Source organism: Alosa pseudoharengus, unplaced genomic scaffold (assembly GCF_046254945.1).
Source record: "Alosa pseudoharengus isolate Yale_2024_CS ecotype anadromous, Long Island Sound unplaced genomic scaffold, YU_APseudo_1.1 YU_APseudo_1.1_scf_24, whole genome shotgun sequence".
NCBI classification, from domain to species: domain Eukaryota; kingdom Metazoa; phylum Chordata; class Actinopteri; order Clupeiformes; family Clupeidae; genus Alosa; species Alosa pseudoharengus.
The window spans coordinates 5,186,388-5,212,938 of record NW_027468689.1 but is presented as its reverse complement, the minus strand read 5'-3'; the positions used below and the strand labels follow the sequence as shown (position 1 = coordinate 5,212,938).

At 39.9% G+C, this 26,551-nt stretch overlaps 1 protein-coding gene across 1 annotated transcript in view; it reads left to right on the top strand.

Annotated features, from left to right (window-relative positions):
- The first annotated feature begins 11,587 nt into the window (after positions 1-11,587).
- abcc4 (ATP binding cassette subfamily C member 4 (PEL blood group)) overlaps positions 11,588-26,551 on the top strand; it is a 76,930-nt gene continuing 61,966 nt past the window's right edge. The window contains exons 1-3 of the mRNA XM_076302920.1: positions 11,588-11,841; positions 14,230-14,340; positions 17,736-17,856. Of these exons, the coding sequence (XP_076159035.1) occupies positions 11,768-11,841; positions 14,230-14,340; positions 17,736-17,856 (306 nt within the window). The 5' untranslated portion in view covers positions 11,588-11,767. The remainder of the gene's footprint in view (positions 11,842-14,229; positions 14,341-17,735; positions 17,857-26,551) is intronic.

The window sequence follows — 26,551 nt, the reverse complement described above, 5'->3', positions numbered from 1 at the left end:
TTGTTCGAAGTGCGTGTTTAGGGTGTGAGAGGGGAGTCGATGTGCTTTGATTCCAGCTTGGTAGTCTTAGTCTATGCGATTAAAAAGCACGTGTTTGTGAAGTATCCAAACAATGATAACACTTTCTTCATTATGGCTGCTTTAGCCACAGAACTTCAGCTACTGTACAGTGGGTCCCATTTAGAAGTGTCCACTTTCCGTGGTTCACGCAGCTGCGTGAAATGTATTACTACATGCTAAACTAATAACTTTTCGCCAAGAGGTGGCAGCTTAAGTCCGCTTGATACTGTTGGTTCCCAAAGGAGATTTTATTTGGGTCGCCAGCATAGCCTAGTGACAATATATGTTGTGTAATAGGCCTAGCATAGGGCCTACCTTATAGTTTTGTCATAACTCCCTCTATGCATTTTTGCATTTAGAATAGCTCTGAAGCCGGGGGGCGAACATCGCAGAGGGGACGCCAGTGCGTGGATATCTCAATCGCAAAATTAAACAATAGGCTTGTTTGAGATCGACTGAGTCTGACTTGGTCTGGCTTTCTACGTAAACGTGATCTTCAGAGGCTAGCCGGGAGGAGCTACAACAGAGGGCAGCTCATCCAGGACAGACAGGCTACAGTCTGCCGGACGTGACTCACGGGAGACATCGCGGGAGATATCGCGGAATTTTGTTTGCAATAAATACAGCAGAACTTTCATTCTTACTCATTCAAATGAGCATGATGACTGACGAAATAAATTCTTATGATGTAGTTTAAATAAACCACTGTTGTCATACAGTTAACAGGCTTGCTTTGTAGTACATAAATTCAATATCAAGTGTTTTCCCTATATGTGTGTCTATCTATTTAACCAACAGCAGGAAATAACAGAATATCCAAACGTTTTCAGTAGGCTAGCCTACCATTGTTGCAGAAATAACGTATAAGAAGGTGTCCCTTCGATTTCTGTTTATTTTCGCATATTCTAACATAAGGAAGAAGCATGAGACTCCCGTCAAAATCGTCATGAGGAGATTCCTCCCAAATGGCCCTATCACGTCTTTGAACTGACGTCATGAGGGCGTGTTTCAGCTCGTGGAAGGCAACTGCAAGATCTGTCTGCAGGCTAACCTACCGTTCATGGGCTTCGGAAAAACCTTTTTCCGAGGCAAAACATCATCATTCCGTGTCATTCACGTCATGTAATGTGTGAGTCAGAGGTCGGAAACTGGGGCTAGATTTTGCTAACAGAGTTGCCCAGTTAGGGGCTCGTCATCACTTTTGTCGTCACGTTGTAGTTCGTTTGTAGTCCATGTGGCCTTTCATGTCCAACCGTTTTAATGTGAACTTAGGAATTTGCCGTTTTTGTCACTTGAAAGCTGCATATCTTTCTTTCACAAGTGTCTTACACTATATTTTAAGCAAATACAGTTGTTTATTTAGGATTAGTGAGTGTATGTTTTAACCTTTGTTGTGGCATCCGTGTTTGTCACACACTCCAACGGCAAAGCACATGAACACTTGCTGTGGGAAAAACAAAGTAGCCACGGGGGCGGTCCTTGTCATTCCGAAGTGCCTTGAATGCACCCTAAGACCCCCACGATATTTTAAGGTCATGTGACATGGTGTCACGGTGGTAAGTCCCTCCCCGGCTGACAGAAGTCGGACAGAATTTCTAACCAGTAAGCATTGCGTGCATGACATGACCTCTCTTCTTGATAGCTGTTGAAAACTGCATGGATCTGACAGGGATTGTTTTGTTTAATAATAAATAAAGAAATAAATAAATACATTATGCTGCTACCCTCTGCTTTTCCCAAATACAATGTAGCCTACAGGTGTACCTTTTATCAGTCCAGTTGCGGACTGTGATGAACTGCCCTACTTGTGATTGTTTAGAGATTTTAAAGGTTTTATAACAATGCTACAATTTGTAGCGCCAGTAGGCTACTTTCTGTGCGGCCTGCAAACACACATGCCAAACAAGCATACACAAAAGTTGTGGGGGATTAAATTAAATTAAATTTATGTGATTTATTTTCGTGAAATGGATGTACAGGACTGAGCGGCGGTCATATTTTGTACCGCTATGCGGTACATCTAGTTTTTCAGATATTTGCACACCTATGAAGTGTGTTTTTTGGCCGCATTACACTTCAGTTCATATGACATGCAAATGCCAGAATCTTATATACACCATTTTAATACCCGTTGTTTAATTGTTGATAAAGAAAAGTAAATTCATCCTTTAGACTGCATTATTAGTGTTTAAAGGGACACCAGGCAAGCCTGATGCTTTTTCTCTACGAAACTCCCCCTCGCTCGGTCTGAAGCTCTTTTCCTTTTCTTTGCATCTTCCGTCAAGGGTTTTCGCTGCTTCTTCGCCGGCTCTGCCATTATACACACGTTTGCAACAATCGCTAGCGTTTCGTTAGCCTGCCTCTGTGCTGTGGATGCAGGATGTAAATTGATCCTGCTTCGGTCGGCGGGTACGATACACTGAACTTGCAAGCGGGATATTCTTCCTACAGGCAGTAGGGGTGGGCGAGAGAGTCTTCATTCGCCCTTTAATGAGTCATTTAACCATATACTGACTTACGAAGATGATTAATTAACACGAAAATGTTGCCTGGTGTCCCTTTAAGATGTGGTCTGTCTCATGGGGATCTTCATCTGAATTGTAATACTGAACAAACAACAACAAAACAAAATCTGTTTTCACTCATAGCACACAAGTTATTGCATTTTCTTGTTCATATTGAATACATAATTCAAACAATTCAACAATGTTGGTTGGAAAAGTAAGTGAACCCCAATGCCAGTGGCTTCAAGAAAAGCTACTGTGGGTCAGAAGTGATGTGGAAGTGGACTATTGAGCGTTCTGACAGAAGAAGCTCCCCGAGTCAGTTCCTCGATCCGTCTCAGATTCAAATGCTGAGAGAAAGTCTGTTATACTAAAACCTTTCAAACGCAAATCATGCCAACGTGGCAGGTACCAACTATATATATATATATATAAGTATATATACTCTTTTGATCCCGTGAGGGAAATTTGGTCTCTGCATTTATCCCAATCCGTGAATTAGTGAAACACACTCAGCACACAGTGAACACACAGTGAGGTGAAGCACACACTAATCCCAGCGCAGTGAGTTGCCTGCAACAACAGCGGAGCTCGGGGAGCAGTGAGGGGTTAGGTGCCTTGCTCAAGGGCACATCTGCCGTGCCTACTGGTCCGGGTTCGAACTGGCAACCCTCCGGTTACAAGTCCGAAGCGCTAACCAGTAGGCCACGGCTGCCCCCAAACTATTGCACAAAACCGGGCACAACCAGATTGAAAAAACACTGACCCTGGCCCAAAACAACAAGGCCGTGCTATCTCACCTGGCTCATGCTATGAGACGTCTCCGAGCAGCATGGCAGCATGACCTTGCTGTGTACAATGGTATCCATGGAGCCTATTATGTACTACACACAGGAGTAACATACTGTAGGAACACATCAGAATACAGTCAGAATACCCCAGAATTCCACAACTTCCATCAATTATGAGTTTGGACGTGTGGGTTTGAGCTGCTTTAACATATAAAAGACTTCTTAGTTTGCTGTTGATGAGAAACATCCTCTGATGTGAACCATGGCTGGCAAGAGCCAGCAACAAAGATTAGTTGATCTGCTATAAAACTGGAAATGGCTACAAAGTAATGTTACAAATATTAAATATTCATCAGCCTACATCAGCAAATTGTCTATACATTTGATTTTCTAGGCCTATGGATTAGTCTCCTTAGAAGTGGATACCTAACCAAGATGACCAAGCCAAATAAAATCCCTAAATTAAAGATCCCCAAATATCCCTGGAGTAACAGCTAAACACATCAAGGAGGAGTTGTAGGTAAACATGTTGATGGAGTCCACCTCATGTAAAACACTGAACAGGCAGGGTGTCCTCTGTGGAGTAAACACCACTCCTAAATGGCATCGCATGATTTAGGGATGATTTACGCTCTCAGGGACTGGGCAGCTTGCCATCATTAAAGGAACACGCCAACGTCTTGAGAAATTTGCTTATTAGATAAGAGGCTACATATCTTTCTTTTCTCTGTGTTTGCAATAACCAGTCTGACACTGTTTGCCTAGCATGATTCACTGGAAATGGGTTTGATCAGTTAACAGATCCTTTTTACCTATAGGCCTAGACTATAGGCTAACTGGTGTAACCCATGGTGTCAGACTTGGTTACACACACAGAGACAAGTAGGATATGTAGCTTTTTGCTAACTCTGTGGTAGAAGCCATACAGTACTGTGCAAAAGTCCTATAGGCACCTTACATGTTTTGCGTATAGGACCATGTTGTTTATTTCAAATTCTCACTGTCACTGTCACAGGAAATATGCACAGTATTTAAATACATATAAAATGTAGTTTTTGTTCTGATACCAGTCCAAATTCAGTCTCAAGCTGCCATTGAATTTGTTGTTTTAGTAGTGTTATAATGACCAGTCATCCAAGGGGGAAGCTCTTGACAGAGCCATCGTTCCCCACCCAGGCCACTGATGGGCATGCTGGCCCTGCCAGAAGATCCAGCTACGATGGGGGTGTCAAAATCAGCTGCTGACATGGCCGTGGCTCACCCTAAAACTGACGCTATACCGTGTCAAAAGCATTTTGGCATGGCACAAAGTGGAGGAGCCACCTGAAACATACATCGCTGGTGATTTTGTTGTATAGGTGGGAACACAGTGTCAGAATTGTCTCAAAAGCTCTTTGCTTTTTCCACTTTGGGTGAGCAATGAACTCTTCCTGGAGCTTTTCAATGAGTTCTACGATCTGTCAAAGTGTCATCATCTCCTTCCCACTTCTGATGCAATGTGTTAGAACCAGAACCATTATCAACTGGCATCAGCTTCCCCCTTGCAAAACACTGCAAAACACTTTGCACACTACAAAAACAACCAATAAAATGGGTGCAGAAGATTAGAACCCGAACCAGAAATAAAGTTTTGTTTTTTTGTTTTTTTATATTCCATCTTCTGGTTGAATTCTAATAAAGACAATGAGAAATCAACATATATGGTCATCATAACATTGCTAAAGCAACAAATCTAATGGGTGCCTAAAACTTTTGCACAGTAGCCTACTAGGTCTAAGCTGTGCAGTGGCTAAGAATGCTGGCTGTCTTCCAGCTGATGATAAGACAAGTTGAACAATATACACAGAATAGAAAGTTTGGAGTTTCCCAAGTAGAGCCCAGGCCTTAACCAAAAGAGGAATATCCTCAAGGGAGGGTTTTACACCAGATGTCCTGAACTGGAACAGTTCTGTGAGGAAGATAGGATTAAAATTCCTCCTAATCCTGTAAAGCACATTGAATGACCTCTGTGTATGAAATGCGCTATATAAATAAACTTGACTTGACTTGACTTGACAATCAGTTTTTAACCAGAGTTCACTTCTTTTTCCATCAGTGCTGGGAATGTTTTTTTATGGGTGTATTCATGAATGGGTTTTTTGTGTCATTAACTGAAGCATATTGTGTTTGTCTTATGTGACTCAGATGATTTGATCTGTCCTTCTGTCCTTCAGGACATGTTGTTTACAATTAATGGCAGGTGTCTTTTTTTGCCACGTCGGAAATGTGGCAGTACGTCTGTAGTGATGTCCAGACAGAGCACCGAAGACAAACTGGTTTAACCGACCAACCTCTCCTACAACAGTTCTCCATGTATGGAAAACACTATTTTTTACAGTCTGGGAGAACATCAGCACAAAATATTTACATGCAAGAGCTCATTGTACATTATACTGCAACTCAGTGGTAAATTGAGTCTGTTGGAAATCGTTGTAACCACTAAGAGCCTAAATATTTAGGTACCGTTTGGTTGTTTACTCTGCGGGGAAAAAAAGCCATTTATGTTAACCTGGATGAAAAAAACAAAATTTTCAAGGAGAACATTGCTGAAAAATACTAGTGTAAAAATGCTGTTTTCAATCAATTCAAGAGATACAAATTCAATTTACCAACTAACTTAAGTTAAAACATGAATACACAGCAGAAAGAAGTTGAGATGCGTGCCTTTTCAACTAAATTCAGAATTTTATTCATTTTTTTATATTTCATGTTTAAAAGTGGCTTAATAAATAGTGGACTGAAATACATGGTTAATGACAGTATCACTGTCAGTAGAAGAGGTTTCTCAGATGAGTCATTGTCAGGAGACTCCAGATTTTAATGAGCGCTCCACATAGTCACGGCTGGTAGCCTACCATGCTGTCATGACAACAGTGTCCTTGAGGACATGTTGTTTACAATAAAAAAAATAATTTAAAAAAGACACCTGCCTTAAGACAGCTAGATGCATTAGGTTTACGAGAAGATCCATCACAAGACACCGTATTTATCAGCAACAAATAGGCCTAAGTGGCAGTTCATCATGCAGTTTTGCAAATACACAGTTTTTCCAAGGTCAGCTGCATTCATCAAGTGCAAATCAGATTGCTGACTGCAATGCTTGGCTGATTGGAAAATGTTGCTTAATACCTACTAGTTTAGAGGTATTAATCAATACTAAAAACCTTACACAGATTGAAAGATAACTTAGATTACAGTTTTTTGTAAGTTGTGACTTAAGACTAAAAATGGCATTTTAAGGAAAAGCCCCACAATTTTTTTTCTGTAACATTAAATGTGGTGAGTATTTTTTTTATTTATATAGGCTTTTCTATGCAACTCAAAGCACTTCCACAGAGACAAAGTCCTTTTAGGCAAGTCCCTCCACTCGGCGGCCATATACCAACGTTTTATGGGCACTCATCGGGCACAGTCTTTGGGTCGAACTGCGCGTGCGCAAGGCTTCACGACACCAATCTTGCTCCAGCGGCGAGATCACAACACATGATTGGCACAATATCTTCACAACACACCATATGATTGGCTCAATGTATTCACATGTCGACGTTTTGCCGAGGAAGGGGTGGGATATATGTAGACAACGGCCATATTGGCGTGACAAACTAGCCCCATGCATTTCTATGGAGGATTTTTTGAGTGCTGTGTCTCCTCATTAGAAAGTCTCTGACACAGGGCATAATCGGTGTGGTGTGGTATCTTGGGCTAAGTGGCTATACACATGACAAAACGAAAAATTGTGATTGCTCATATTTATTATGCCATAATCAATCATGTGATATATCAGAATATACTGCAGAAAAAGATTAAAAGACCACCACTGCACATTATTCTGATGTCATCCTACCTACAGTTGCTGAGTGACATTAAAATGCATTGACGGACATATTCAAAATTAAGAGACCACTGCAAATTTGACTGTCAACTCATTCAAAGGTCACTCAGCAACAGGATGAAATCAGAAAAATTTGCATCTTTTCCAGAGCTGTAAATATCAGATTTACACTGAAGTAATATGATGAAATATATAATATTTACAATTAAAATAAAAATGTCTCATGGGCATGAATAAGTTCTGGCTTTAATGGATGTAAAAAATACACACACACACACACACACACTTACTTTTTTATGTGAATAATGTCAAGACAAACGATTACCCTGGTAGTAAGCAGCTTTTCAATGATTCTCTTATTCCCATTTATCTTGTTTTCTACAGTGATATTAATGATTATCATTTATTAATGAATAAATGATGTATATTTAATGATTATACATACAACAACAGCAAAAAAAACAGACCATGAGTAGGATGCTGACAATCAAACAAACATCGAATAAACAGAGGAGCATGTTCAGTGGCAGACTTCTGTCACTGTCATGCTCAACAGACAGGTTGAGGAGGTCCTTTGTCCACAGGACCATCCAACTTTTCAATGCCACACAAAAGGGGAGGGGATAAATGGACTGTTCAGCATGAGCCTGTCTCTCTCAGCCCCTACCATCACTTCACCTGCTGTCCACCTGACTATATTAGCCCTTCTACACAATCTGGACTGTGGTCATAACATCTACACCTTATAACTTATTCCCTGTTACATATTGTTCTTATATATATATTTTTACATTTCTGTGAGTGATTTTTATGTAGGCCTATGTGAGATATGTGTGCTGTGTTATGGTTGTAGATGCCATCGGGATGAATAAAGTATCTATCTATCTATCTATCTATCTATCTATCTATCTATCTAGCTATCTATCTATCTATCTATAAAGAACACTGTTCTTTATAGATCAGAATATAGAGTACAGAGTCTTTATTGTCCTATAAGAATATTCTTTTTCACACACATCATTTAATTCCATGCAGGATATATACAGCCTCATACATATCACATATAACATATAACATAACACACCCCATACCCCCTCCCTCCTCAACACAATACAAGCAAAAAGGTGGACAGTGCAGACAAACATAAACACAAACTAATAGGGGGGATGGATGATTGTCGAAGGAGTTTGTTTAGTGCAGTGATAGCTGAGGGTACAAAACTTTTGTGTGCTTTTTTCCAGTCCAGGGCTCTGTATCTGCGGCCAGATGGGAGTAGGGTGAAGAACCGGTTCAGGGGATGGTCAGGGCTACTATGGTGCGTGCAAGGCGTGTGGTGGCTGTGTCATTTGCATTAGTGAGGCTGGGGGTGGGAAGCTGTATTATCTTGGGTGCAAAGTGTGAGATTTTAATGAGTTTGTTCTTGCTGGTGACATTTAGTATGGTGAAGAAAGGGGGGGAGCAATAGAAGGGGCTGGATGATGCTTAGAGTAGCCTAGCATCTTAGTTTGCGTGTGGCATACAGCCTCTGTTGTGCACGTTTCTGTGTGATGGTTACATGTTCATTGAAGTTAAGCTTTATTGTCAATGGTGAGACCAAGATATTATTTGAAAGTGCTGACCTGTGCAACTGGTTGGCCATGGATGGTGATGTGAGTGAGTCCAGGGGGTGATTTTGATTAATGAAACATGAATGATAAGTTCTTTTGTCGTGTCAATGTTGAGTTGGAGGTAGTTATCAGAGCACCACAGTGCCAAAATCACAGGACAGGACTAACCTGACTCCGCCAGATGGATTTGCTCCGCATATCCATCTGGGAACTTTTCATTGAAGAACTTTTGGGAAGGGGCGGACATACTGGTTAGCTGATTGGATAAACCATCTGTCTATCACCACCTTTGTTGGTTATCGACGGGCCAAATCAACCAATTAGATGAACAAAGTATTCTTCTAATGCCGTTTAACATACAATTAAGTTAGGTAACGTGACAAACTTTAAGATGTTTTAACTTACCATTTATGAACCTAATCAACGACAATTCCCATCAAGTTTTCACGGTAGGCCCTACACTTCTGAAGATAGTATATTCCTCCATTATGAACTGGAATCAGCCGTGGAGGATGTCTGTGTCGTTCATTCCTCCCAGCTGCATGGCTGAGACTCATAGCTTCACAGTTTACCCAGGAATACTTTCTAATTTGAATAAAACTTGCGCGATAGCTATTCTCATCTCTGTGGATGCCGTCATGTTGTTCGTTGCGTCACACCTCAACCCGCCTCAAAGCCAACGCTGATTGGACGTTTGTTTGGTGAACTGCTCCAAATTTTCTTTAACGGAAAGTATCCAGACTGATCTGCGAGTGAAACCCTGAAGCTCGCGAGATCAGGATGGTCTCACGAGGCTAGAACAGGACAGGACAGTAGGGGTGGGCATATCGATCCAAATATCGATACCAACATTGGTATTGGTATCGGATCGATACCAGCGTGATGAGATCGATACTTTAATTTGAGTTCACTTCCAATATCTCTTAATTTGTTCAAAATGCATTGTTCATGTTTCACCAAAGGCTAGCCTACAGTCATGCAAACACCATTCCTTTCACATTTTGCATGCCCGCTTTGCAATGTTTTGTTGCTGAAATGTTAACAGTGGAAATCATAAAATCATTAGTGGTCATGGAAATGTATTCAAATGTAGTATATTGATGTTTTATTCACGCCATAAATCATGACACAATGTTCTCCCCTACATAAAAGTATATAAGGGTGATTCTCCAACTACAGGCACTTTTGTGTCCTTGTGGTTGTTTTTGTGGAAAAATGCCTATATATTCTGATTTACTGCTCTTAGAGGGGCTTTTATCAGTGGATTTGGCTGTTTTGAGCTTGTCCCCAACCCTGACTTGTAACCTTTAACTGTTAAAATACACTAAAGACAAATTAAACCTAGATGATTTTGTACCATGTTTGTTGCAAGAAAGAGTTAAATAAACACATACCATTTCAATTTCTAATGCAAATAATATATTTATACTATTTTTTAGGGAAAACATCAGTGTCCCCAGGTTTTCCGTCATTTCCACCACCCAAACTATTTCCAGTAATATATAGTATAATATAGTAAATGTTTATTTGTTTACCAGGGGAAAACATAGTGTTACTAAAGAGGAAGGTTGATGGCAAATATCAGAGACATATGGTAATCAGAAACTGAAGAAAAATCATTGTAACCATCACTTAAGAATAGAGTATTTTTATTCGACGTCATTTCCACCACAGCTGTAACTTTGTCAAAATATGCAAAAGAAGTGAAAAAAAAAGCATAGTTATGTGTATTTTGGATACATTGTGCCCTATCTCCAAAAGTATCTGGGTATGGCAATGGAATGTGATTATATATGGCTGAAAACTGTGAGAATGTCATTTCCATCACAGTCATTTCCACCAGAAATTGAGGTCATTTCCACCACAAAGTCAGCAAGACAGTGATGCAATGTCATTTCCACCACAGTACCCACAGTCATTTCCACCACGAAATGACCATCACAACATATGTTTTAAGGGAATAAAACATAATTCCAGGTGACATAGACTTATACTATTTTCAGAAACTATAATCCATACTTCATTATTAATAGAAAAACATGTGAGTGACTTTAATAATTTATGTATACTTTAAATAAAGAGTATTTTTGATTATGAAAAACATAATTCATTGTACTGAGCAACTTCAAGCAATATACATTTAGTTCACAAAGTCTTAGGATTTGTTATGTGGTATGATTAGGTAGTCATAGACATGGTAACTGATATATAATGTAACATAATGAATTCTATTGTATAATCTGCAAATAAAGGACATAATTTGAGGTGTGTTGGAAATGACATTTTTCCCTTACGATTTAGAAAACTGATAAAAAATAACAATATTCCATGTCATGCAATTGTGCCCAGTATCATACTTTGTTTCAAGACATATTAATGAGTATATCAATTATTTTGAATGTGTGTTTGGAGATAATTATTTTTCTAAAAGTTGAAAGGCCAAAAGTGCCCGGAGTTGAAGAAACACCCATAAACTGCTTTTAGTTGCAAATATCAGTATTGGTATCGGCAATACAGGCCTTATATTTAGTATCGGATGGAAACCAAATTTTACAGTATAGCACACCACTACAGGACAGCACAGGACAGAATCAGTGATCTATCTCTATTTAAAGCAAACACGAAAACAAACCCGTTAATTTCCTGTTGTTTTAAGACTAAAGGGTGTAAACCAATTGAATTCACGAGAATTGCGGCAAAGTCCAATCAGAGGGGTAATGGGCGGTGCCAAAGAGCACCTAAAATTTCCAACTTCTTCAGCTGAGGAGAAGTAACTTCCGAACGAACCACTCGCCTGACCAACATGTGCGTGCGGCGAAATTACACAACTGTGCACAACATATCCGCATGAGCTGTGGGAAGTAGCCCACTTACCTGAGGGGAAACGGCGTGGTGGTTCGCATTAGCGAGGATCTTAGGACGTCCACAAACACTATGGAGCCACGAAGTAAAGATCCGAAGAACAATCCATCTGCAAAAGCTAATGTTATATCCAAGATATTTTTCTGGTAAGTTATCTGTCTTGTTTTAGGCTAGCATCATAGCCTAGTCGAAAAACGTAAAAGGTGTAACACGACCATGAGTCCATTTCTTTGTGCCGTAACAAACATTTTTTGTGTTCTAGGGGTGGCTAATCACTTCCTCGATTTTTGTTTTCTCTAGCCTATGTACGTTCTGGCTACACAACTTTAACCATAACGACAGACTGTCATCATCTGTTAGTCTATGTATTGGCTTATGGTTAACGCGTCTCTGTTGAAAATGAACGTAACTCGCTGTTACACTTTAACCTAAACAATGAACAAGATAGAGATGAATAGGTAACTTGATTAGATGATTTGGGATGTTGGATTGGCCATTAGCCTCCTAGCAGCGTTTACTTTCGTACACTATGTCCCTCAGTTTCTCACCTTGAGTAAGCTCCTGATTTGTGGCAGTTAGTTAATTGTTTCCCCCCCCCTGTAATGTTTTGTGTTTGTGAATAATGGAAGGCTATATTTTAAGTCTGGAGAATATCTCAAGAGGAATTGCAAATGGCTATCGGCCCAGTTCACACTAGTGTACCAATATATCAACATACTGGCTTTAATTGGCTTATGTTTTCAAGTGGCCACATCTTTTAAAATCTGGAACAAGTATAGTCAGATTCATATTTAATATTTGTAAATTCTTTATGTATATTTGCATACATGAAAACCGAAATGCTGTTTCTGTCAGTGCTTAAGACATTAAAACAATAACAATAAATGTCTTTAAATAAACATAAACCATATGTAACATACACATGCCACGTGTAACATACACAGCCAGATCACATGCAACACAAAAGCAGCTTGCTCTGATGTGGTATTTAAAGTGCAATTGAGCAGTCCACATACACAGAAATGTTTTACTTATTTAGCTTCAGGTGACCAGCGTACTGTATGGTTCAGTATCAATACTTTTCTGTATGTCAAGCTGTAAGGTTAGTCTGAAATGGGCCTACATGGTTAAAAAAAATATTTTCTGTGACATTTTCTTTTTTCATACCATTAAGTACTACATAATGAAAAAAATGTTCCGTGCTGTCTTCAAATAGTTTGCATAACTGTGTAATGGTCCTGTGATTACGGGGAACACCCTCTTTATTTTGACCATATCCTTTTCTCATTAGGGTTGGGCGATGTCTCCTAAATTGGCATTTGACGATGTGTACAGTAAAACATCGTGATGGACGATGATATCGTGTGTGGGGGGGGGGGTAGTAAACACTAATTAATTACCATGTCTGTACAGAAATACATTTATAATGTTCTACATAAAAAAAAAAAAATATTATATAGGCTATACGGCCTGATGAAAGAGGACAGCTAAGAGAGACATACTGACCAGGCTACCGTGTGGAATATCTGCTCCAATCGTCGTGAAAGATGGATAGTCAATCTGAACACTTGCGTGTGCACCAACCAGCGGAATATTACACATTGTCAGCCTTAGTTGGGCCTAGCAAAAAAGCTACTTAAGACTACAATCGTGGTCACTCATTTAAAATCTTCAGTAGTACGCTATGCAGCATCCAACGTTATCAGGCTACCGTCTATGCTGACTATGAGGGCGGCGGGAAGTGAAAGGGCTGCGATCGCGCAGTCCAGACTGGAGGACGAAGTAAAAAAACGTTTACAAATAACGAATCCCGATTACCACTCCGCTGCTGTCTGGGACTTTTGCTAAATGCATGAAATACAAGCCTTACAGTGAAAGACGGATAGGCTACCTTCTGATCCTATAATTAACGAAAGAAATGGTTTATTTTAACACAGAGGAAAAGGACGCATTTGGCGCTCGCTGTAGCCTCGCAAAATATTTGAGCGCTAGAATGTAGCCTAACAATAATAATTCAATAGGACTATTTTCTGCTAAAACATTAGACTACATATGTTACGTCCAATGTAGACAAAAGGCCTGCGAGACATGTAGGCTACAAAAAGACAATAAGGCTACACATTCACGTCAGTCAGGAATTATTTGAATAAGATGGTAGACTAATAAGTCTTTTATTTTACAAGACGGTAGACTAATACGTGATAACTGTTTGACTGACAGCCTTTAAAGTAGGCTCAATTTCATTTCCAGGGAAAGTTTTTTTATATGTTGTAGCCTGTTACAGCAGGTTACAGCTGTTGACTGGCATGTGGGGGCGTGGCATCACGATGGTTGCTTTCCATCGTGATGTCTGTCAACCATCACGATGGACGATGATATCGTCTATCGGCACAACCCTATTTCTCATGTTAGCATGGTAAACTATCTTTTAAATTGCAAGACAGAGAAAGAGGAAATACTATTTCAAAACAACGGTGTAATCGAGATCTGTATGCTGTTCACCTTACTTGTGTCTCTCTAATCTTGCTCACCAGGTGGCTGAATCCCATCTTTTCTGTCGGCTACAAGAGGAGACTAGAGGAGGGTGACATGTACCGTGTCCTTCCTGAGGATGGGTCAGAGAGACTAGGAGAGGAGCTAGGGAGGTGAGTAGCACCAGCAACCACACACACAGGTAACCATTCCTGAGGATGGGTCAGAGAGACTAGGAGAGGAGCTAGGGAGGTGAGTAGCACCAGCAACCACACACACAGCTAACCATTCCTGAGGATGGGTCAGAGAGACTAGGAGAGGAGCTAGGGAGGTGAGTAGCACCAGCAACCACACACACAGCTAACCATTGTACATGCACTCTAACATAACAGGTTTGTGTGGGGCATTTTTTAAGGGATTATGCATGTCACCTGATTCTCTTGAGTAGTGCTATGTCCTTCTCAGTACCTTGTTAGTTCCCTTTTTTGTAAGTTGCTTTGGACAAAAGTGTCAGGTATGTCACTAAATGTAATGTATACAATGGCTTGATTTATGTATATGATAAAAAAAATAAAAAACAGTTGAGACTCAGGAAGTGTCAGCAGAGTTGAATGAATGGGGTTCCCACAGTCATGGAAAACCTAGTAAGGTAGTGGAAAGGTTTTGAAATGTGTCAGTGAAAATGGATGGGAACCCAGAATTAATCACTTGTGCGTAGGAGCGTTCACATAGTCATTTTAAATGAATCCTGATAAGGACTTCTGGGTTAACAGATGAACAGTTGAAATTAGATCAGCGGTAGAAAAATGTTCCATCCTAATCATTTCAAGAGAATTATAATGATGCACTCTGATGATCCTCATCTTTATAGGTTTATATTTGTAGTCCATTTGTTGAGGTATAAATCTGTTGTCTTTTTATGGAAAAGTGCTAAACGTGTTTTGAACCGGAATTTCTATTTTGTAGCAAATCTGCACATTTGTCTAGTGTAGTTTTTAATCCCGAGGTTGTAAAAGCTAGGTAGTGGCATTTTAAATTAGCCACTCAAAAAATGCTCTATTTCAATCATCTATTTTTCTTTTTCTTTTAAAACTGATGACAATATGGTCACATTGTGAAGTTTGATTTAATGCTTTGTCATGAGAAGTTGGCAAGTAAGATAGCATAGAAACAATTGCACTTCAGTAAACCTTTTAAACAGTCATTCCTTTCGGAAGTGAAATTGCTCAAGCTGACTAGGAATGTTTGAATCTTATCTAATCTGACAAAATAGCTTTTTTATTGTGGGACTGTATTACATGACCAGGTGCCTTTTGTTGTTTGTATGTTCAGGTAGTTTAGAGATATTTAAAAAAAGTGTTTTATATATATATTTATATATATATTATTTATGATATATATATTTTATAGTCGAGCTTAATAGCAAGGTTCAAGGCGTCTTTATTATGCCCAAGGGGTAATTTATTATGCAGCAGGCTGAGAGAGCATATTCATAAATAGACATGAATACAACATGAGGGCTCACCAAAACAGTGGACATGAATGCAACATAAAAACATAAGTAAACTATATACAAAACTTGAACATAATAAAAACACTCATGGGCCCCGGCCGTGGCGCAACTGGCTGGGGGACCTGCACCGTACGCCTGCGACCCGTGTTCTATTCCCGCCCCGTGGTCCTTTCCGGATCCCACCACGACTCTCTCTCTCCCACTCACAAAAAAACACTCAAGTGAGAGTGTTTAAAAAGCTGGTGACAGTGGGTATAAAAGAGTTCTTGTATCTATTTGTCTTACATTTCTTGGACAACAAACAGAAGCAATGTGAACTCTGAAAACAAGGACTGACTGGGATCGACCAGGCTTTTTTTGTGCTCTGTTCTTATGCAGTGAAGGAATGTTAACTATTTTTGAAACCGGGTTCCGAAGTGGGATTTTTTTTAAACTGCCGGTTAACTTTTGCCGTGTAGACAGCAAAGCCGGCAATTTTAATGACTACATAGCCCCACCCCTCAACTCAGCCACCGCACTTGACCTGACACTCTGCTTGTCAGAACAAACCAAACCATTTGTTTGCCATATTAAAATGTTTTTCTTTTCCGTCATGATTTATGTGCACACGGTATCAGTGTTTTGTGGCTAAGTTAGAAGCATAGCGTTAGCTTAAAGGAACCGTATGTAAGAAATGTATTTCAATTCATCATAAAATGTCCCTGATAAGTCACTAGACATTAAGAAATCATGTTCATTTCAAATACTTATATCACTGATAACAGTAGTCCGGCCAGGATATTGTCATTTAAAAAGTGAAGTTGCAGCCCTCAACTGATGTTGATGTGTTTTGTCATGTCATGTTGTGTTTTGGCCTGACGAGCCACCCTCCACCTATCTAGTAATCAAAAAGTCAGTAGTGTTTTGGCATCCGGGTTGGCAACCTTGAGTCAGGGGAGGGGGAAGGGATACACCGCTCTACAGTAATTTGAAAGTGATAGCAGTACCAGTTTTTGCCACAATCTTACATATGGTTCCTTTAACTTAGTTAAACATTAGCTTACTACAACCTATGCCTGTTTTCTCCAGTGTAACATGCTGTATACCAGACTTGCAAAACGTAAAAGCATTTCAAATTCCACATGGCAGACACATACCTTGAAAATGAACTTAGTTTAACAGTTGAATTGAAAACCGAATTGTCTGTAGTCTCCTTATTTCATGCAACTGCAACTGCTTTAGCAATGTTTTGTCTTCTACGCGAATTAAATGTGAAGCCTCTGCTGGGCCGTCACGGCGCCACTGACTGGCCTGGCATATGCATTACAGCACTTTAAGCCTGTGTGTAGACGGAAGTTTTTTGTTTTACCAGTATCGTTAAAGGTGTGAACGCGGTAAAAAAATATACAGCCATTGGTTTCGTGTAGACGTATCCTTAGCAATCTTGCTACATTCGTTAACCATATGATGGAGACATTTTTTGTTCTTCAGAGTTAAAGACCCATACCAGCAAAGATCACACATTTTTTATAGCATCACATCATCATAGTATGTCATTACACTAAAGAAATGAATTGCAATTTTGTTTTTTCAACAGCATGTTTACATGTCAACACATTTCTCACAAAAGAAAAAACATTATTTCTCTTAAATATTTTGCACAGGTTTATTTCTGTGTCAGTTTTCATATGTGCTATAAGTCATGTGGAATACATAGTGTATGATTTCCTGCATGAACTGTAGCTCAGTAAAATTGTTGAGATTCTTATATGTTGCTTTTATGTTTTTGTTCATAATAGGATAGGCTAGATAAAATGTTTGTGTGTGTGTGTGTGTGTCCCTGATGTGTCAAATGTAGCTGCCTACTACTGCTACAACAAATAATGTAAATAACCTGTTATTAGTGGTGCTGTTATTAGTGATGGTGAGTGAGCTCTGTTAATGGATGTGAAATGTTATTCCTGTCAAACATTTTGATTCATCGCTCATTACTGACAATGGCCTACTTAAAGTGATGTTGGGTCAACATGATGAGGCCAAAAGACTTTTTAATTATTAAGATCTCTTTCTCTGTAGCTACTGGGATGCGGAGGTACGGAAAGCTGCCAAGGAGCTGCGAGATCCGAACCTGGCCAAAGCAGTCATCAGATGCTACTGGAAACCTTACGCAGTCTTGGGAATATTTACTTTCATAGAGGTACGCAAACAGCCAACGGTCTTGTATAGATTTTGCATAGAATACTTACATTAGCAGTGTTTCCCACATAATTGAATTATATTTATGGTGGTAGGTTTGCAGAATTAACTTGAATGCAACAGTTTTCAACAAATTAGCGCAGCGTGGTTATGATGCTAACCAGATTTAAGCATAATTTAGTACATCCTGGAAAATCATTGTGTGGTGGTCCATTTTAAAATAGTGGTGGGCCGCCACAAATTAGTCAATGTATGGGAAACACTGATTAGAGTCAAGAAAGTATTTATATTTATATAAGTCCTAAAATGTTGAGTCTATTTTATGTCTGTGCAGTGTAGACAGCATTGGTTTTCTTAGATTGTCAAGATGGAAGACATGTAGTTTTACCGCTTACTTTAGATGGGGACACAAAAAGGAGGCATACTGTAGGATTATCAGCATAATTTATTATAAGAATTATGGTCAATTCATGGCCCACTGCCTATTTATAATAAGCTGTAATACCGTTTGCTTCACTGTTTGCAGTATTTTTAGACTGTTACCAAAGTACATTGAGATGGTAGTGCACCGGACCAATAGATTTTTATGCTGTATTCGTCCGAGGTCGGCCTTCAGTTTTGACCTTTAAAGCCCCCCTTGGTAGGGTTAGCTATATTTCCCTCTGCTGGAGAAGCTGTGCATTATGCTATTTCCAACTGGAAAAAAGTAACGATAAAGCACATGGATTTGTTTACAAGCTAGCAAAACAGTTAGCATAAGTTCGGCAGAACAATGTGGATAATACAATGTAAGAAACACGATTTAAAAGGAGTTTTTTGTTTCTCACTTCTCTTACCGGGACGGTAGTCCCAAAGTTGCAAGGTTGGTTTTCTGCCTGGGGACGCTAGGGGGAGCGGGGAAAGTCACCATTTTCACTGGAACAGGTCATTTAACCATCCAAATTATTTCTAAACGGGTTTATTAAGTTGAAATAGATGCCAAGTTCCCCTTTAAAGTAGCACTAGAATAGATGGATTGCCCTGGGTTTAGAAGTAGGAACTCCAGTTTTGAGTGGCGTTCCATTATGCTTTTTTCTAGTAAGAGTTTGTCTGAAATGCTGTTGGGAAATTTTTAAGCAGAAAATATCCGACTTTCGATTAGTCAGCCATTGTCTTTCAAAATTTGCCAACTGGTCACAACATTTTATTTTTTCTTGGAAGAGAGGAGGTTCAGTGTTTCCCACAGAATGGAATTCTATTTGTGGTGGTAGGTTTGCAGAATTAACTTGAATGCAACAGTTTTTAACAAATTAGCGCAGATTAACCAGATTTAAGTACAATTTAGTGCAACAGGAAAAATCATTGTGTGGTGGCCAATGTTGATATTGTGGTGGGCTGCCACAAATAAGTCAATGTATGGGAAACACTGAGGTTGTTTTGGTTAGTTTGGATAAGGTGCTTTTGACAATGGACTTTTCTTATTTTTCTTTTTGGTGCAGGGCGGGTGGGGTCTTTCATAACCTCAGTCCCATCCATTTAATCTTGGATCCAGTAGATTAGATTAGATTCAACTTTATTGTCATTGTACAGGGCACAAGTACAAGTACAGAGTATAGTATGTGGGTCTGTGCCACTGAAAAAAGCAGGTTCCACAAAAAGGAGTTTTTAAACAGCAGAAAGAATGCATCCTGAAGCTGTGTGTATGTCCAGGGCATCAGAGCTGGGTCTCTGGGCAGAAGCCTGTGGAGGTGAAGCTTCCCTTTGACAGGATGTGAATCACATAAGCATACTTATTACACGGGTAATTATACATTTTTATTACAAAAATGTATAATGACTGTTGTCAATGGCAACAGGGATTGTGCTTTTGATTCCCGTCTTTCATATAATTCCGCAAGTATTCCGTTCACTTATTGCAATGGAATTTCATTGAACGTGAGCAAGTAAGCAAGTAAGACGTTGCCACGTAACACCTGATACTATCCAGTTCTATTTGTCTGGCGAACTATTTGTTTTCTCAGTGGAAGCCAGGAAATGGTAGCAAAACAGTTTCTTTTCTCGTTTTGGCAAGTAGCGATACAATAAGCGGGATAATGTATTGTCTGCCGGTCATTATCTGAAAATAAGTCCCATCAGGACGAAGCAAGGCCCCTCCACTGGGTGTCGGGATCCTGTTCGCTCTATGACTGGCGGACAATACATTATCCCTTACTTATTTGACTTTCATACATGCGTATCACAGTTACCTTATCTTCTATCCTCTATTTATTTCCTTTGTTTATTTATATCTACATTATATGCAGTCATTTAAGAGGACTAAGCATTTCACTCTATTTTGTACTTTGTAACAAACTAGAGCAGTACCCATTCAAACATGCTATTCCTGTAGAAAACCTGTAGCCCAATTACATGCCCGCAGATAGGTCTGCTTTAAAGTTAATATGATAGGGGGAAAGATCATTCCAGCTAAGCATTATTTACAGATCAAAGTGACATAAGCCTAACAGATGTTTTGAGTTAAGGCTATATGTTTATTGTTAAGCCTATTGAATAAGTGGGCCAGTGTCTGTTGTACAGGGAGCCACCGGCATTAAGGCAGTCCTGGGGATTATGGTTCGCTCTTCAGCTGAGAGGTTCAAAACTGCTGCGGCCAGCGCTTGTACGCTACAGAAATAGAATCTCTTTAGTGATATGCGGGTCATCCTACTGTATGACCTGCAGGCCCAGCTTGTTCACGGGTTAACTTCCCAGATAATATTGCGGATTGTAGGTGGGTTAGGTCGAGTCAAATTAGCAGGAAAGCGGAGTTATGGCAAAGTTATAAATAATCGGAAGTATTTTGCATTTAGAAGTGCCCCACAGAGGACGATTGAATGAAGGTGCTTTGGAAAGAGTCTCTGAAGTCTGCAGCTCCTGCAGCTGACTGTGTATGAGATGTTAGATTTGTGAGATGATGTGGTATGACTATCAGATCCACTGTGAAACATAAAGAGGACGGTGTGAGGTTTGAACAGTAAAAAATAATTGAATACCACAGCATGTTTTCATGACATGCCATTCCGTGTGGTCAGTGTGTTGTCCATCATGGCGTCCCCGGTTTCCAGATCTCATCCTGATTTAACTTCTACGAGAAGAACTAGACCACAGTGTCTGGGAACAGTGTCTGGCCAGTTTGAATAATCATTTGACAGTCCTTTGGGAGGTTTGAAGATAGAGCCTATGTTAAGTGAAAATTGTTTTTTATAAACTTCATAAAAATGTGTAACAATATCTGAAGTAACAGTATCAATAGTGTTTTTTTTGTTGTTTTGTTAAATAGAATGTGTAGGCCTAATGTTTCTTTGTTAAAAATCCAGCAATTCAAATGATTATCTGTACGAATGCCTCCTATACAATAACTGACGTATAATGAAATCGCTTAAAGGGACACCAGGCAACGTTTTCGTGTTAATTAATCATCTTCGTAAGTCGGTATATGGTTAAATGACTCATTACGGGGCGAATGAAGGCTCTCTCTGCCTGTAGGAACAATATCCCACTTGCAAGTTCGGTGTATCATACCTGCCGACCGAAGCAGGATCAGTTTACAGCACAGAGGCAGGCTAACGAAACGCTAGAGATTGTTGCAAACGTGTGTATAATGGCAGAGCCAGCGAAGAAGCAGCGAAAACCCTTGACGGAAGATGCAAAGAAAAGGAAAAGAGCTTCAGACCGAGCGAGGGGGAGTTTCGTAGAGAAAAAGCATCAGGCTTGCCTGGTGTCCCTTTAATTTGTTATTGTGTTAAAAAATATTTTCGGTTCGTTCTGAGCAAAAAGATATTTTTTTTCATTCCTGTTCCAGTGTTCCAAGGCCTCTCCTCTAATGTTAACCTGTTAGAATGTTACAGAAGAACAGCTAATAACGTTCCTGTAAAAATTACATTGCCTTTACAAATTGATTTATGGCCGATGGCACGATACCATAGGCTTTTTTGCGCAACAACTTTAAAGCTTAAATCAAAGCACATTAGATATCAAGGCTAACTTGATCAAACAAATCTTAAATGTCTGATAGCCTAACTTCAGGCACAGAAAATGTCCTTGCTTTAAGCCCTGGTGCTACCAACTCCATGATAGGCCTATAGATATTTTCCTAGTGTTTCAGTAAGGGGCAGCCATGGCCTACTGGTTAGCGCTTCGGACTTGTAACCGGAGGGTTGCTGGTTCGAACCCCGACCAGTACACTGCAAAAAATGAATTCTAACCAAGTGTTATTGATCTTATATTAAGATTAGAAAATCTATTTGGTATTGTTTTTAGTATGAAAAGACTTACCTAGCGCCCTCTCAAAAGATCATTTTGACTTAATTTAAGAAGACTTTAACTTATTTTAAGGAGTCTTATCAAGACAAATTTGCTCAACGCACTGGCAGACAAATTTGCTTGTTTTTAGGACAAATTTGCTTAACGCACTGGCAGACAAATTTGCTTGTTTTCAAGATGAGATGTCTTAAAATAAGTAAAAATTTTTTTTTTTAATTAAGTCAAATGATTTCACAAGAAAGCGCTAGGTAAGTCTCTTTATACTGAAAACAATACCAACTAGTTTTTTTTATCTTGATATAAGATTAATAACACTTGGTTAGATTTTGTTAGATAAGCAGTTTTTGCAGTGTAGGCACGGCTGAGGTGCCCTTGAGCAAGGCACCTAACCCCTCACTGCTCCCCGTGCACCGCTGTTGTTGCAGGCAGCTCACTGCGCCGGGATTAGTGTGTGCTTCACCTCACTGTGTGTTCACTGTGTGCTGAGTGTGTTTCACTAATTCACAGATTGAGATAAATGCAGAGACCAAATTTCCCTCACGGGATCAAAAGAGTATACTTAAACTTAAATTTAAGCTACATATTTGGAAAAAGCAGTTAAATAGTGTTGAATATGAAAATACTTTTTATCAGCTAGTAGGTCTAGCCTGTTACACAGGGGAGACACTGATCCATAAAATCTGACTAAATTCATCCTATAAGGGGTCTGGGGAACACTGCGTTTGCAGGTCACGTTCCAAGCCTATGGACTTTTGAATAATATTCAAAGAAAGATTCATTAGAAAACTATAAAAACTATAGAATATTGACACAAAGGACCATAGATATATCACTTATTCTATTGTCTTCCTTTAATGGGCTCTTGGTTGATGAACTCTAAGGTCTCTCTGGTTTAATATGATACTGCCTTGCTCACAGAGGAATCACTTGCAGTCAGGACATGGTGGTACAGCCCCCTCTGCTAGTTGTAAAATGAATGGTTGTAATGGTCAAATTCCACAGTCCACAGCTTTTATTGCCAAGTTAAAGTGATGGTTCAGAGTAATTTCACCCTAGGGTCCTTTAATCTATAACTATACCATATATAATCTGTGTTTGCTTAGACGGCACCCAGTTTGTCAAAAAACATCTAAAAGAGTCATGATTCTACCCAGTCAATGATGTTACATGGTGCAATAACAAATGTCTAAAAGAGTCATGATTCTACCTAATCAATGATGTTACATAGTGCAATAACAAATGTCTAAAAGAGTCATGATTCTACCCAATCTATAGCCCCTTTTACAAAGATCACATTAAATTTGCGGGAAGAGGAGACGTCTTTTTGCCGCATTGTGTGTCTAAAAACAAGGTGAAAATTTGCCGGCCTGCTTTGTCAGTTCACATGATCCGGCATTTTTGGGAGCCAGGAGGCAGGACCAGCTAGCAAATTAAAACCTGACGTGCAACATGGGGCGTGTAGAGTGAAAAGCGTAGGCCTTATTATGCGTGGGCCTTCAGATGCAGCAGGCTGTGTGATTTTCAAAACCACGGGAGAACTGACTGCACTTTGGTTAGCTGCTGGCCACATTTTTAGTACCCTATAAACGCAAGTGAAGTGCATCATACTGCGGTGCTAGGCTAGGCTAGGCTATGCTATGCTACCTACAGTAGGCCTTGCATCATACTGCGGTGCTAGGCTAGGCTAGGATAGGCTATGCTATGCTACCTACAGTAGGCCTTGCATCATACTGCGGTGCTAGGCTAGGCTAGGATAGGCTATGCTATGCTACCTACAGTAGGCCTTGCATCATACTGCGGTGCTAGGCTAGGCTAGGATAGGCTATGCTATGCTACCTACAGTAGGCCTTGCATCATACTGCGGTGCTAGGCTAGGATAGGCTATGCTATGCTACCTACAGTAGGCCTTGCATCATACTGCGGTGCTAGGCTAGGATAGGCTATGCTATGCTACCTACAGTAGGCCTTGCATCATAGTGCAGTACTAGGCTATGTGTCTGCTTAAAATGTCGGATTCTTGCGATCAACGTCTTCGAACAATAAAAAGTAATTTGGAAGGGAAATTAAAACAGACCAGGCCTCTATTTGAGACCGGCCTTTATTTATCCAAAGTCTTTCCAATAACAGGACCATTTCCTGTCCCGTTCATGTGATGCCTTAGCTCATCTTCTGCCCTGAGGGCAAGGAGCACTCGAATTTCCTGGTCTCCGCAGTGTGCCATGTCTTCTTTCTCCTTTGTTGTTGTTGTAGCCCCTTCTGATCAGCTGTTCATGTTTTTATCTTGCTCCCTGTGGTGGGTTACATAGGTAGCATCACCTAATCCTAGACACCCCTGCCCACGTCCCCTTCCCACGCCCACGCCCCCCCCCCTTTCCACCATAACGCTTTCACACTGGTGCTGGAATGAATCGACTCGGCAAAATGCCGACCCTGCCTGGTGGACCCTTCCGGTGGTTCCGCGATTCTGGTACATAAATTTGTTGGGAATTTCGTCAGTGTAAAAGGGGCTAATGATGTTACAAGAAATGTTTCAGTCATGCTTCGGTAGTGTCAGAGACTTCATTCTCCGGGCCCTATCATGACAGTCAAAAGCGCATCGTCACTCGTCAGAAGCTTATTCAAATTTAGTAGGATGTGTCCAGTCCACATTGGGAGGGTTTTCGTTATCAAACGTCGAGCGCATGGCGCAACAAGGTGTTCCTAGGTTTTTTTCAGTCATGGGTGTGTTTGGGGCGTATAACATCATTTAAACCAATGGGAATGACATCTAATAAATGCATCGGTATTTTGAAATTCGACGGCGCATTTGAAGGAGGCTGCTTGCGAGACCGCATGGAATAGTCATTCCACTAAACCATGCTTTACTAAAACCTAGCATAGCCTTCACGCATTTGCACTCCTCTATTATTTGAACTCATTGGCAAAGTGAAACTAACTTCACCATGGTGTCAGTCAACGACAAGACAGTTATATGCAGTTACTTTCACTATTGACTGACAATGGCTTACCATCGAAAACATAGGCTGGGAAAAGCAACACTTACCCTAATATTGCTCAAATGACTGAATAAAAAACATTTATCCTGCAGAGGAGTTGCTTATATCTCGTGACAGTGCGTCTTCAGCAGTGCTCCATACGTGTCTCTCGCCTCTCCCCTATCGCATTTAACCGTCAATTTGCAAATTATGGTGAATAACTAGGCTACTCATCATGAGGTGTACAGTATTTCATAATATCTTTATTCTAATTATGTTTCCCATTGTAATCGTGCAATTCGTAATGTTTTGCATGGACGTGCGCTGGTGTGCGTTCATGAATGATAGAAGGATGGTGCGTGCACGTGCCAATATGACTGTTGACAATGCGCTCTTAAAATAACATATAAACAACTCGCCATAGACTTCTGACCAAGTGTACTATAGCGATTTTTCAGACAATGCGCCAGGCCACTCCCTAGGTTTTTAATTGCCACACCACTGGGCGCATTGTTTAAAAAATACACGTGCTAAAAATCGAATTAAACTTGGCGCCTGGTGGAAAACGAGTTTTACGCCAGGGTGCAAAATACAGCCCTCCGTGATATAAGTCAGTGTAGCATCAGAATGAATTTAAAGCTGTTATTTTAAGGTAAAATAACGGCATTGTTTTGCTTAAACACTTGGGTCAGCGATTTTTCACATACATCTATTTCTTGAGGTCACAGAGTACTGTCAGTATGGAAAAAACCGACAGCTACAGTGCTACAGTACACTCTGGGGCCATAATTTTAAAGTTGAGTTCTTGAGTTCTCCTTTAAGTGAGCGTAATTTATTTTCTTAATTGTTGCTCATGCATGGAAAGGCGGTGGAAAGACGCACTACCACAAACAGATCTACAACCCCAAAACGTTGGGACGTTGTGTAAAATGTGAATAAAAGAAGAATGTAATAATCTTCAAATCTCTTAAACTCATATTAACTTGCAAAAAGGACACTGACAACATATCAAATGTTGAAAATGACATTTGACTATTTCATGGAAAATATATGTTAATTTTGAATTTGATACTAGCAACATGTTTCATAAAAAGTTGGGAAGGGGGTAACAAAATGCTGGAAAAGTTGTGTAATGATGAAGAAAACAAAAGGAAGACTGTTTCACAACTAACACGATTGGGTATGAAAAAGAGCATCCCAGAGAGGTAAAGATGTAGGGTATTCATCACTCTGTGTAAACCTGTGTGCACAAATGATGAAACAATGACATTTTAATGCTTCTTAACATGAAATTGTGACTTATTTAGGGAGTTCATCATCTACAGGACATAATATTATTAAAACGTTCAGAGAATCCAGATAAATCTTTGTAAACAGGGGAAATAGCTGAAAAACAAATTGGATGGCCGTGGTCTTTTGGACCTCAGATGGCACTGCATC